Here is a 12,484-nt window from a genome sequence, read left to right as displayed (position 1 = left end):
TTTGGGTGCTAGTGGAACATCGAAAATAGAAAATAGGGTTTTTCCAAAGTGGGGATTTTATCACATAGGTGTCAATTAAACGGGAGGGGGTGGGGGGGGCAGCAAGGGAATTTATAGGTATTAGCAACCATGTTATTAAAATGATGGGTTATAAAATTTAAATCGGATTAGCAATAAAGTGAGAAAAAGGAGAAGGCTGATGGGTTGGAAGAAAGGAAACAGGTCAGCGTCCTGGTGTGGCTGATGAGGTCACAACACAGCCAAAGAGAAGGGGGAACCAGTTGGCTGGGAGGACAGAAGGTCAAGGTCAAGAATGCTGCAATTAGTGATTCTGGAGAGAAGCGATTTTGGGTGAGTATGGGAGTGTGTGGCTGGGGAGGACGGAAGGCGTGTAGAAGCCTGCTGCTAGCATGATTTTCCAGGTATACCCCGAGGTCACCTAAGGTGAGGACGGCAGGGCACACCAGTGAGGAAGGCGGAGTAAGATGCTAAAGTCTTAACAACCACCTTTAATTCTACAACACATCCCCCGTTAGCCATTGATGCCTTTTTAAAATATATATATTTTATTGATTTTTTACAGAGAGGAAGGGAGAGGGATAGAGAGTTAGAAACATCGATGAGCTGCCTCTTGCACACCCCCTACTGGGGATGTGCCTGCAACCAAGGTACATGCCCTTACCAGAATCGAACCTGGGACCCTTCAGTTCGCAGGCCAACACTCTATCCACTGAGCCAAACCAGTTAGGGCCACTGATGCATTTTTTTTTTTTTTCTAGCCATACAACAGTGTTATTTCAGGAAACCGAAACCATGACAAAGGGAGAAAAATGACCCCCTACTTAGCACACTTCCGTTATGTTGCCTGGGCTTAAGCCCCATTGGTCCTGTTAAGCGTTTGCATTCTATTGCCAGCAGGGTTGTCTGGAGTTCTTTCTAATCCACATGCTTCACGTCTGTGACGGGTGATACAGCTTCCTTCTTTGCTGCCTCTGCAGTCATCTCCTTGTGGAACTCCTTGAGGATTTCAAACTGGCCAGGTCTGACACGGATGTGTGGCCGGATCTTGGCGATGGCCCGTACAGCCTCCTCAGGGCTCCAGTTGTACACCTGGATCAGGTACGCGGCCACCATGGTGGCGCTCCGGGAGCGCCCAGCCTTACAATGCACGTAGACACTCTGGCCCAGGGACTGGTACTTGAGAGCAAACTGAACTCCTTTCTGGAGGTTAGTCAAGGTTGGGACTCCAGTCATGTCTACTGTGCTGAGTCGCAGCTGCTCAACTCCTCCTTGCCTCCACTCCTGGGCGGAGTTGCACAGGAATCTGGTCTCATACTCCTCGTTCATGGTGATCACCCCGCGCACGTTCTCGTCCTCCACCAGCCGGCGCGTCAGGCTCCGCAGCGGCAGCGCGCCCAGCAGCACCGTGCGGTCGATGCGGTTGTACCAGTCGCGGCGCGCCCGGCCCGGCACGGTCCCGCGGACCACCGTGTACAGCAGCGTCGGGTAGAAGAGCACCCGGGCCAGGCCGGCCTCCAGCAACGAGCCGGCCGCCATCCCGCCCCACGCGGCCTGGCGCAGCGGCGGCCCGTCCACCGCCGGGTTCACGGGCGGCGGCCGCGAGGAGAGCCAGGAGGGGGGACGCGGCGGGCGCGGGGCCCCTCGGGCGCTGAACCGTCCGGCTTGGCCCCCGCGAGGTCTCCGCGATGGACACCGGGGATCCGTAGACCCGCTGTCTGGAGCTGGAGGAGGGGCTGCTGGCCTCGGGGGAGGGACTATGGCTCCCGGGGCGGGGACAGCAGGGCCCCGCCGAGGGAGGGCGCGGCCGGGGCCAGAGGCCTGGGACTGTGCGGGGAGTCAAACTGCGGCCCATGCTGGCGGCCGCGACCCTCCTCCCGCGCGGGAAGGGGAGGGGGGGGCGGTCGATGCATATTTTTTGTTTGTTTTTACTGATTTGTTTAAAGGAAGAGGATGGGAGAGGGAGAATGAGAGAGAGAAACATCCATGAGAGAGAATCATGGATCGGCTGCCTCCTGCACACCCCCTGCTGGTGATCGAGCCCAGGACCCTTGAGTCCACAGGTCGATCTCAACCACTAAGCCACGCCAGCCGGGCCACTGATGCCTTTTTAAAATATCCAAAGTCTTTGTTGATAAGGTTCTTCGTAGTGTTTGCAACGATTTTTTTTCTTAAAAAAAAAAAAAAACTTACTTGTAACAGACCGGCCTTCAAGATGTTTTTGAAGCGCTCACCTCTTCTCACTTCGGATTTCCCAGTGTTTACTTATTTTATGATAAAAGAACTGGGTGGTATATGGCCTACCACTGTGTACAACAGGCTTGTTTTAAGACCATTTCCTCAGAAGCCCAGGAGCTTTGCAGCACAGGCAGTTTGGTAACTTTTGAATCCTATTTGGGTTCCTCGTATGGGTTCAGCAGTGACTGTGAGAAGTGTCAATTAAATGAATAGACACAGTGTGCTTCGTGCAGTGCCCAGCTGATAGTAAGCAATCAACCAATGCTACCTATGATCAGCTAATTAAATTATTCTGAGCCAGTTTCCTCATGAAATGTGGTTTGCTGACCATTCACACAGGATTCTGAGAATTAAGTCAAAGAGCTAGTATTCGCTTCCCTACCTTCCTCCCCTTGGCCATTCTAGAGGTGTTTCATAATCCCATGTCTCAACAAGTCTCTATTTTAGCAGCTAATGGTAAATAAGAAAACCTCGCCTTTATGGGCAGGGAGCAGCGGGAGTGTTTCCTGGAAAGCTGGTTGGTTCTCTTCCATGGGAGCAGCAGAGGGGGGATGCAGCCAGCCCCGGGCAGGAGTCTTCTCTCTCCTCTACTCTAGTGCTCTCACTCCAAATGCAAATAAGGATTAAAGGGGACAACATTAATTTCTGTTAGAGAATTTGAAACCTGCACTGCGGCAGGCAGCAAGAGCAAGGAGCAGAAACCCACCACCAACCGGCCAACCCCAACAACAAAAACATACCAAGGCAAGGCAGACAAAGCTGAGGCCCAATTCAGATGCTGAAGTTTGGATAGCTTTCAGCTGTGGGGCAGGGAGAGCGCGGAGTAGCAGAATACAAATATTCAACAAACGAGCAAATTAAATTGGCAGAATAAAACAGGAAACCTCAATAAATGCTTAGCAGCCAAACACATTTATTAGTCTTTTTTCTTTTTTTTTTCCAGGAACCCAAAAATATTTTGTAGTTATAATGTAAGCAACTGAGTTGCACATAATACAATCATATCTTTCCAAAATAAAATAAAATACTAAACAAAAACAAAAATAAGCTGTTTAAAAGCCCAAAAAAACCCTTCAGAAAACTCTTATATATGCATTACATCATCTCTCAGCTTTAATGAAATGACGAAGACTTAATTCCTTATTATTCAACCTGTCACAATCCAATAAAACACCACCCTTTAGTTTTTTGTTTTTGATTTTTTTTTTTTTTGTTTTTGAAATCCAGCATGAGAAATACAGTACCTGCTATGGCAAAAAATACACATAAAATGCAACTTTTCAGCTTATTTGTACATTAGTAGAGTTTAACATTTTATTGTTTTTTAAGTGAACCAGTGATTTTAAGTACCACTATACTAAAGAAGTAAAATAAAATGTAGAAAAGGGGGGCCCAGCCTGCCATGCAAGTGCACCTCTAAAGTGCCTAGTTTCTGTGTCCATGTAAAACCAGTAATATGAGGAGCAATTTCAACATATGGGAGTTTGATTAAACCTCTATGTTTAAGGAGAAAAAAAAAAAAAAGAATGCCATATCCTTCCTTTTCTCCCCTCAAACTTCCTTAAGTCCCATCATCCACTTTCTCCATTGCCCACTGGAAGAGAGGAAAGAAAGCCACCAAAATAATATTGTAAAAGCTATTTCAAGTATAAGAAAAACAAAACACTTCTAGGTAACCTGCAGAGAGAGCATCAATGTTGTGCAGCTATTCAGTCATGTTACAGGTTGTTTCTGCCGACAGTTCCAGATGAGAGGATTTTTACTGTACCTTCCCGTTACCTGTTTGTGTGCAAAGTCGGAAAGCTGCCTCTTAAAAGTCTAGCCTCTGTCTGATGCCCTTCTCTGCACCTTCTGTTCAAAGGGGCAAGGAGAGCAGTGAAGGGAGGAGAACGGAGGAAGGGAGCACTATGTCACAAGTCATTGAAATGGGACTTCTCCGTCTGTCCTCTGCACCCCCCAGCCCCTCGATTCTCTTGTTCACCATCAGGGACCTAACTCTCACTGCAGAGGTTCCATTATTCAGTTTCCTGATTTGGTAGGATGTATTTTACTCTGTAAACATAGCCCCCTTAAGATTATGGAACCCAAAGCAGCATTTATATCTCCATCTACATGGAGAAAGACAAAATAGTCCAGAAATCTCTCCTCAGGTTGCTTTTGTCTGTTTTTGGTTACTCAGAACAAGCATGGGAGTAGGGTGGGCACAGAATTTGAAGTTGTAAGCACATAGTGAGAGTCAGGAGTAGGCACAGCTGAGCTCGTGTGTCTGCCTCCCCCACCTCCCCCCACCTCCCAGATGGGTGTTTTATTTTAAAACCTGTTAAAAACGTTCCTGCACCGTAAGTCATACTGAGGTTAAGGCCAAGGGTGCAGGATCCTTGTGCACGTGTCTCTGTGAGCACATTCGTGGTGCAGGCACCATGTTTGATGTCTTCTGTGAGATCACTGGACACACTTTGGTCACGGGTGTGTGTGCAAAGGTGGTGGTAGGGGAGTGAGTGCCCCAGGGAAGAAGTGCAGAGATCAGCAAAGCCCTTTGGGAGGATTGTAGAGGGATACGGGCAGGAAGAACTCTTGAGGGGTCAGAGGAAGGCGACTGATGGAAAAGAGGTCTCCAAACAAACAGAAATCAAATCCCAAGGTCAACAGAGCCAAAATCAGAAGGCGAGTGGTGAGCATACATGCATCTATAATCAAGCTTCTTCCTCTCAAAGGAAGTCGTCACTATACAAGTTAAAACTAAAAAGGGCTTCTTGACAGATACAGGGTTTGTCTCTAAGATGGAGGTAAGGGGGTGTTTGTGAAGAAGCTGTTCCGACCCTGCCTTGGAAGTGGCCAAATCTAAGAGCACAGTAGCTGACGGACCCCTACAAGCAGCATTTGTTAAACTTATGTCCCTCTACCTAATGCCAGCAAAGCCTCATGGAGGGGGCAGTGTCTGAGGGTGCACAAGCCTTTCAGGGCAGGGTGGCTGTCTACACACCTCAGATGAGCTGTGTAAGTAACAAATCAAAACATGTCCGGTGTATCCCAAGATGACAAGGCTATAAATTCTACAGCGCCAAACCAAAATGCCAGGGACTAATTCCCTTCCTGAACTACAGAATGCTACTCAGTTACTGTGTGTGTGTGTGTGTGTGTGTGTGTGTGTGTGTGTGTGTGTGTGAATCAAAAAGGTCGAGAGCTCAAGGTCTCCCACGGAACACATTCTGCTTCCAGAAGAGAGAAGTTCAGGCTCTCCGCACCTGGAGAGAGAAGGCTGGAATAGATGGCATCTATTCAAAACAGGCTTCAGACACTGGCCTGCTGTCACTGAATGGGGGGCAATGGAGGGAACACCAGCCCACAAATGCAAGTCCACACCCTGACCGGTTCTGCTTTCTCTTCTTAAATATGAAGAATAAGATCCAAAACGTCTGGTGACTTAAAAAAGAAAAGTATCATATTTTAGGGGTACTTTCACAGCAAAAAAAATTATAAAAGTTATCCTGCTATTTACATGTTCATATTTTCAGAAGGATGACCCACTGCTGTCAGAAAAGGAGGGGAGTCAAGGCCTACACTGCAGGGGAAATGTACCTCGAGGTATTATTTTGTGTTAAACAGTTGAAACGTCAGGATTTTAATTTTTTTGTTGGTTTTGTTTTTGTGTGTTTGTCTGAAGGCAATCTTAACAGATTGGAACCCTGATAAGATCGTGCCCGTGCAGCCTCGCCTGGGCACCAGGAGACCGTGGTCAAGTCTGTGACTCGTTACAGTACTGTGGACAAGAGCTGCTGCGTGGAACACTGAACACGGGCGAAACAATCTCCTGTGTACGACACTGTGTGTTGCAAATAATGCCTAGACCAGAGCAATGCAGGTGCCACGATTCACCACAGGCAAGATCCACAAAAGAATTCTGTTAGGACAGAGAAGGCTGCTGGCTTTCCCATGGCAAACACCTTGCTGCTCGCTAGCTATGCGCAGCTTACTGCATGCCAGGGAAGCAGAGAGATCCCGTTTGGCTGAGGGGTAGTGGATGGGGCAGAGAATCCTTTTTGCCTGCCAAGCAACCATCCTCGTTCCCTTAGAGCAAGACAGTTTCCTTATAATTAAGTTCACTTAAACATGATTAAGAAGAAGAACAAAAAATTAAAAAGGCGCGAGGAGGAGGAGAAGGAGGTTTTTGAAGTTGACACAAGATGAACTTTAAAGTCAGCACGAGTGAGACGTGGTTTCCTGAGCTTGAAAGGGTTCTGAATTCAGAGAAGGATGAGTACTTTTTTCCAGAGAACACCGGAGCCTCCGGGACCCCACGGTGGCCCTGGGTTAACACTGCACGGCTAGGACGGAGAATCCTGTACCATACTGGTTTTGCTGGCCGCCAGGCCTGCCAGCGCCCACAGGACCCAGAGGTCTCTGCGCTTCGCTGTGCAGACCTTTACCGCTTCTTGCTCTCACTCCCCTTCCCCGCCAGGACGTGGGATACCATGGACACAGAAACCATAGAATAAGATGCAAAGCTACTTCCTTCCCCTTCCTGCCCTCTCCTCCCCCCTTTTGCAGAATGCATAGTTACAATTCACGTTACAAAATAAAGAAGCAATGATGACCAGTACGGGACTTTTTTTTTTTTTTGAAAAAAGAAAAAAACCAACAACCTCTTCTTAAATTCAGTATCAAAATTCACATTTGCATAATAATACATTTCAAGGCCATTAGAGAGGAATGAGAGTGAAGCACAGAGCGCGGCAGCGTCTCTCCTCCCTCTGTCTTCCTGAATGAAGCTGAAGGAAGCGGAAGGAATCTGGCGGGAGGGATTGGTTTCCTCTTTGGGGAGTTCTGAGGAATTATGGAAATGGCCCTTAGTTTCCACTTGATATTTCTTTAGAAGATCGGGAGTAGGGAGAAGAGGTGGAATCGTTTAAAACAAATAAAAACAAATGAAGACACGCTGCAGGTTTCTATGTTTTAGCTATAATAGTTCTGAAGAAATAAAAAATGATTTCAGATTTTGCTCTTTTCTTTCTCAAACACTTCAATCTTACTCTTTCCAAAGCCTTTTCCTTGTGTGTAATACCCTGTTCGCAGAAACAGCAACATGAAGTGACTTCCATTTGGGAAAAGAATCGCCTTCTCAGGACACAGACTCAGAGGGTGGGACTGCGCTGCCTGCTCTGCATGCAGACGCTGGGAAAACGCCTTCTTGACATGCATGAATGTGTCACAAACATCACCATATTTCAGCTCTCCAGTGCTTACAGAAAAACAAAAAGTAAAACAACCAGACGTGCACACACACACACATACACGAAGAAAACTAGGTAATGCAGATAATAAATTCAACCTGCACTCCTGGACTAACCGGGGTCTCTGTCACCTGTGCACCATCACCTCACTGCCCCTCTCCCAGGTCCCAGAGCCTCTCCCACACCCTACGCTGTGCAACACAGATGCTAATGAACACTCCAACAGCTGCCCTGGAGACTGCCAGGAGAAATGCTGACTTCCCTACAGACTAGGCTGACCACGTTTCCGTTTTATCCCAATGGTCGCTGGACTCACAAAGGCACATTCAGAAATACTACACATAAGTAATTAATTCTTTGGACAAAATTTAAAAAAAAAGGGGGGGGGGTAGAGGTGGTGTTTTAAACACATTTATTCTAACTTACCCCGAAATTAAGTGTATGCTGAAGGCATCACTTAGTGAGAAACTATACTACCTTTAAAAGGTATGCAACTTAATGGTTCCGAAGGTTTTTTTCCTTGGTCTCGTATAAATACCTCCCCTTTTCATTTTTGGCGAACACATGTAGGACACCCATCTTGCTCTCCGTAAAGCTCTGCTGTCAGGCTGGTCCTGCAGGAAGGCTGCTCCACCTCACTCTGGCTGCCTCTTCCAACCCCACCCTCTGAGGAGTGTGCACGCCTTTCAGCAGCCCAAGGAGGACTGCCACCTCCGCATGCGGTCCAAGAGAGCAGGCGAGGAGGAGGGAAAGGAGCGCCCTTCACAACGCCGCCACAATATTGCTAGCTACCCTCACCGACCGTCTTTTGCTGCTATTAGTTGTAAAAAGGAATTTTACTTTTTTAAAACACAGTCCCAACTTCTTAATATTGCCTCAAAATGGGTCAACTGGGATTTTATTTCCAAAGCAATGATTTACTAGGGAAACACTTTTTAAAATTTAAAACAGAACATTTCTTGCTTTTATCTGACCTTTCCCTTCCCATGATCAAAACAAGTGTTGGCAGAATGAAGACCCAGCCGACTGAGTTGCAGAGGCCCCTTGATCAGGGCAGTACCATTTTTTCTGGTGTGCAATTTCTTGTTAAAAACAAATTCAGGTGTATAGCTAACTGGAAAGGGAACGATTGAAATTCTGTGAGGCAAACACTGGAAGTTCGGTCACTTTTGCTATTTTTGGTGGTGGTAGCAGGTTACTACATGAGATTGACAGTTTAAAAATCACTCAAATGTTAGAACACTGGGTAATTACTCCAGATCTAGTCAGAGTGACCACCCGCAGGACAGCATGGATGCCGGTGGGGAGTAGCTCTTTCCTGATCAGTGTCCCCTTCACCATCCTGTAGGTGCTCATGGCCTCTTTGCTTTGGCGGTGTGAGTAGGAGGAGGCGTTGTGGGTGGGGTAGGGAGGGCCAACGTTCAATTTTTAAGTTATTACAATGTTCACAGATTTGGAAGTTGATAATTATTTCAAATCTAAAGAATGTGATGCCAGCACCTCCTTTGCCAAATTTAAGGTCAAGAAAACAACACTATTGTTGACAAGTAGGAACCACCTCTGAAAATACACACACCTTTGGCACTGGCCATGAACCTACTGACCATACTACAGGGTATGGTCTAACTGTGAAACTATATATATTTTGTTTTTAACAGGTTGAGAATATCCTTGACAACATTAGGTATATGTGTCTGTTTCTAGACTGTGTGGACACCCTGTACTTGCAGAGAAGAAAGCAGAGGGGGTGGAACATGGGGTGCAGCAGAGGGTAAGGGCAAGGGCACCCTATTTTTTGAATGATGCCGAGGTCAAAGATTGACTATACACACGGGCTAGACTATGTTCATTTGCACTATCGCATGCGGCCTGGTTGTTGTACACTCATAGAAAGAAAACAAGAAGATTCCTTTTTGCAATAACACTAAGAAGTGTAGTTAATGCATAGACAGGAAGTGTTGACAAAAACTTGGCAAAAATACTGGAGAAGGAAAAGTTTGATAATTTTTTAACAGTTAAAAATATATCTCTACTCCTAGCTAAAGATCTTATAGATAATTAAAACAAAAGAAAAACCCCTCCAAAACAACAACCTACAAAGTGTCATATGTTGAATCTGAATGCTGAGGACGGGGGAGAAGGGGACCTTTTTTACATAAAGACTCAATTGTTCCCTAATCTTAGAGATGGCTGTTACAGCCAAGTCTGCTGAAAACATCCTGTTTGCTCTGCAAAAAAAACAGGCTTGGCTGAAACATTTTGCTCAGCACACAGACATATTCATTCTGTTTAAAGAGTCAAGATGCCAGAATATAAAAAAATAAAATTAAAAAGTACACAGCATCTGAGGTCGATATGGAATCTGGCTGTTAACTCTACAAAAACTGTCCCCTCTCTCTCCCAAAAAGTGGTGAAAGTGAGAGTGAATATTTGCAACAAGTTAATAGCCTGTGAAATTTTAGTTTCTGCTAGATGTATTAGTAAAAGCTCTTCCAAATTCTTAGGCAGGAATTTATTTTCCGTTCTTTTTTGTTGCATATCTTATACACCACAGTCAACCCACAGGAACTTGGAAGAACCAACTGCTAATTTGTGCTACATTCATGTCAGAAGAGGTGGGAGAGTTCTTAGAACAGGAGCCATAATAATAGAAAATCAAACTGCTATAAATAAAACAAATTGAATGGCTATGGGTAATGCTGATTTACTGGAGGGCACTGATGAGAGAATTCTGTTTGGGGCTTTAACTGCGGCACTGCTGGTTAACTCCTGTGACTGTTGTAAATGAAAAATACCAAGGGCTAGGGCCTGAGGGATCAGAGATGCCACATCCACTTTTTCACAGTGTCTTGGAGATAAGAACTTTGCTATTTTTTTAAAAAAACAACACCACCTAAAATTAGATAATGGCACTGGATCTTAATTGCCAGCAGAGGTCCCCAGTCGGATGAAGACATCCCTTTCCCTACTAGTGCTTCTTTCGTTTTGGCTACTCATACGGTAGACAGAAACCAAGTTTGTGATGTTTGAGAGATGGACACCTCTAGCCACTAGTAATAAGCGTTTAAAGAAATAAAGGGCAACTAGTAAAAAATTGGAAAGCTCAAATTTACATGATCACAATATTTATAAAGCAAATTGATGTAATGAGAGGTGACTAGCGAGCCTCTGCACACATGCCAGAATGTAGTGGAGGAGAAGACACTCCCACTGAATTTTCTAAAGTGTTTTGAAGCCACATATTCTCTCAGCAGACATGGCTCTTGCCAAAGAATACCATGGAAAGCAGAGTCTTCCTCTTCCATTACATCTCACCACATCCTGTTCTTAAGACACTGCCAACCAATAAAAAGCAAAACTTCCAGCAAGTGGATAAAAAAAAAAAAAGGAAAAGAAAAAGGGCAGAGAAAGGGAGGAGAGGAAGGACAAGAATAGAACAATACGAACCCCTTTCTACTGGCCTGACACAGAGACTTCCCAAATCATTCTCTCTGTCACACTAACACACCTGGAGAAGCCAATGCCCAGTAACCGAGGGCATCAACACAAGGAAGGGCCTTGGCATTCCACATTTTCCAGACATAAAGCATATTTAACTTCCTTGATTTCTGTTTATTTATTTACTTTAAATTTAGCCCATTGCCTTTGGGGCCTGTCCAGAACCACTCCAATGTCCTTATTGGGCAAGCGTCTTAACGTCCGTGGAGTGTCTGGACCACAAGCACATACACACGGGTTCCCCTGCTTAGGATGCCTGGGTGTATGTACGAAGGCACTAACGCGGTTTTAGAGAAATTGCAGGCAGCAACCCCACCCACTCCCTGTACCTGTCGAGTGGGAGTTCCTTTCCCACTGGGAAGCTTAGATGTTTAAAAGAAGCTGTGGTCATGCTTGGGAATTCCGACCCCGGGCCCCAGGAGGGAATACAAAAGGAGAATTCAACTTCACCCAAAACTGAAAGGAAACACTCCACATCTCTGGCTGAGGGACGGGGATAGTTAAGCAGCAGATCTTTAAAACAGCATTTAAAATGAGCACAACAGTGGCTGGGAGCAAAAAAATGTAAAATCACTTGTTCCTTATTAGATTCTATTATTTTCTCCTCCTGCCATAACAAATGGAGGTAAGACAGACATTCTTCATTAATAGAACAGTCCATAGATATTTTTCCTCTAGTAATGCCTATATTTAAAATTTGTTCCAAAAGTTACTAACCTATATTTCCTAACTCTTTACATAGATTCTCAGCAATCCAACGGTACTATTTTACAGATTAGAGTTACTTTTATTTAAGCTGTTGTTGTTTTTTTCTTTCTTCCTTTCTTTTGTTGGTAGGGCTGGGGGAAGGGAGAAGGGTTCCTTTAACAAAAATAAAAATTAGTAGGGGAGATTCCAGTTCAGTCTTAAATGGAAAGGAACAAAGTGATGGAATTTCCATTTATATATACCAAACACTCTCCCATTAAATTACACACAATATCAAATAAGTCCGTGATAGAGCCCTTATAAAGCTCAATCCTTCTCCCATATTTTTAAAGATAATGAATTTACCTGTTGCTGCTAAATTGATCATTTTAAAAAATATTTATTTCTACATGTTTTAAAAGGTATGATTCCCCAGTATGACAATAACGTTTGGAGACTTTTCTTTTTACATTTTTTTACGTAAAAATTTTTTAAACTTTTTGAAGTTTCAGGAACTTGTAAAAGTTTATTAACAGGAAAGAAACAGCTGTCTATCTAGGATAAGATACGGTTAAATAAACCCATCTTCAAAAAACTGGCTTCCTACCCTAGAATTCCTGAGAATGCTTGCAAATTTTAAAGCAGGAAAATAAATGTTAAAAACGAAAACAAAAAAAAACACTGTTAAATGCTCCCAGAGTTAGTCTTCATCTAAAATATATATTTATATGTATATATATATATGTATATATATATATACGCACTTTTTGGTCTTTTTTAAAAGTTTTAAATTTTTTCCCTTTAAGCTTATG

At 44.6% G+C, this 12,484-nt stretch overlaps 1 protein-coding gene across 1 annotated transcript; it reads right to left on the bottom strand.

The window, feature by feature from the left end:
* Positions 1 to 550: 550 nt before the first annotated feature.
* Positions 551 to 12,255, bottom strand: LOC308513294 (phosphatidylglycerophosphatase and protein-tyrosine phosphatase 1-like). Its single transcript, XM_081083203.1, has one exon. It carries the CDS (start codon positions 1,555 to 1,557, stop codon positions 937 to 939), a length of 621 nt encoding a protein of 206 aa, XP_080939329.1. The 5' UTR covers positions 1,558 to 12,255; the 3' UTR covers positions 551 to 936.
* Between the last annotated feature and the right edge of the window lie 229 nt (positions 12,256 to 12,484).

This window comes from Myotis nattereri (genome assembly GCF_964212035.1).
Source record: "Myotis nattereri genome assembly, chromosome: 2".
In the NCBI taxonomy this organism is placed as follows: domain Eukaryota; kingdom Metazoa; phylum Chordata; class Mammalia; order Chiroptera; family Vespertilionidae; genus Myotis; species Myotis nattereri.
The sequence above is the reverse complement of the archived record's forward strand: the minus strand, read 5'-3'. Positions and strand labels throughout refer to the sequence as shown.

What these genes read in the sequence shown, in the direction of transcription:
- LOC308513294 (XM_081083203.1), bottom strand. Translation starts at nt 1,557, where the DNA reads ATGGCGGCCGGCTCGTTGCTGGAGGCCGGCCTGGCCCGGGTGCTCTTC.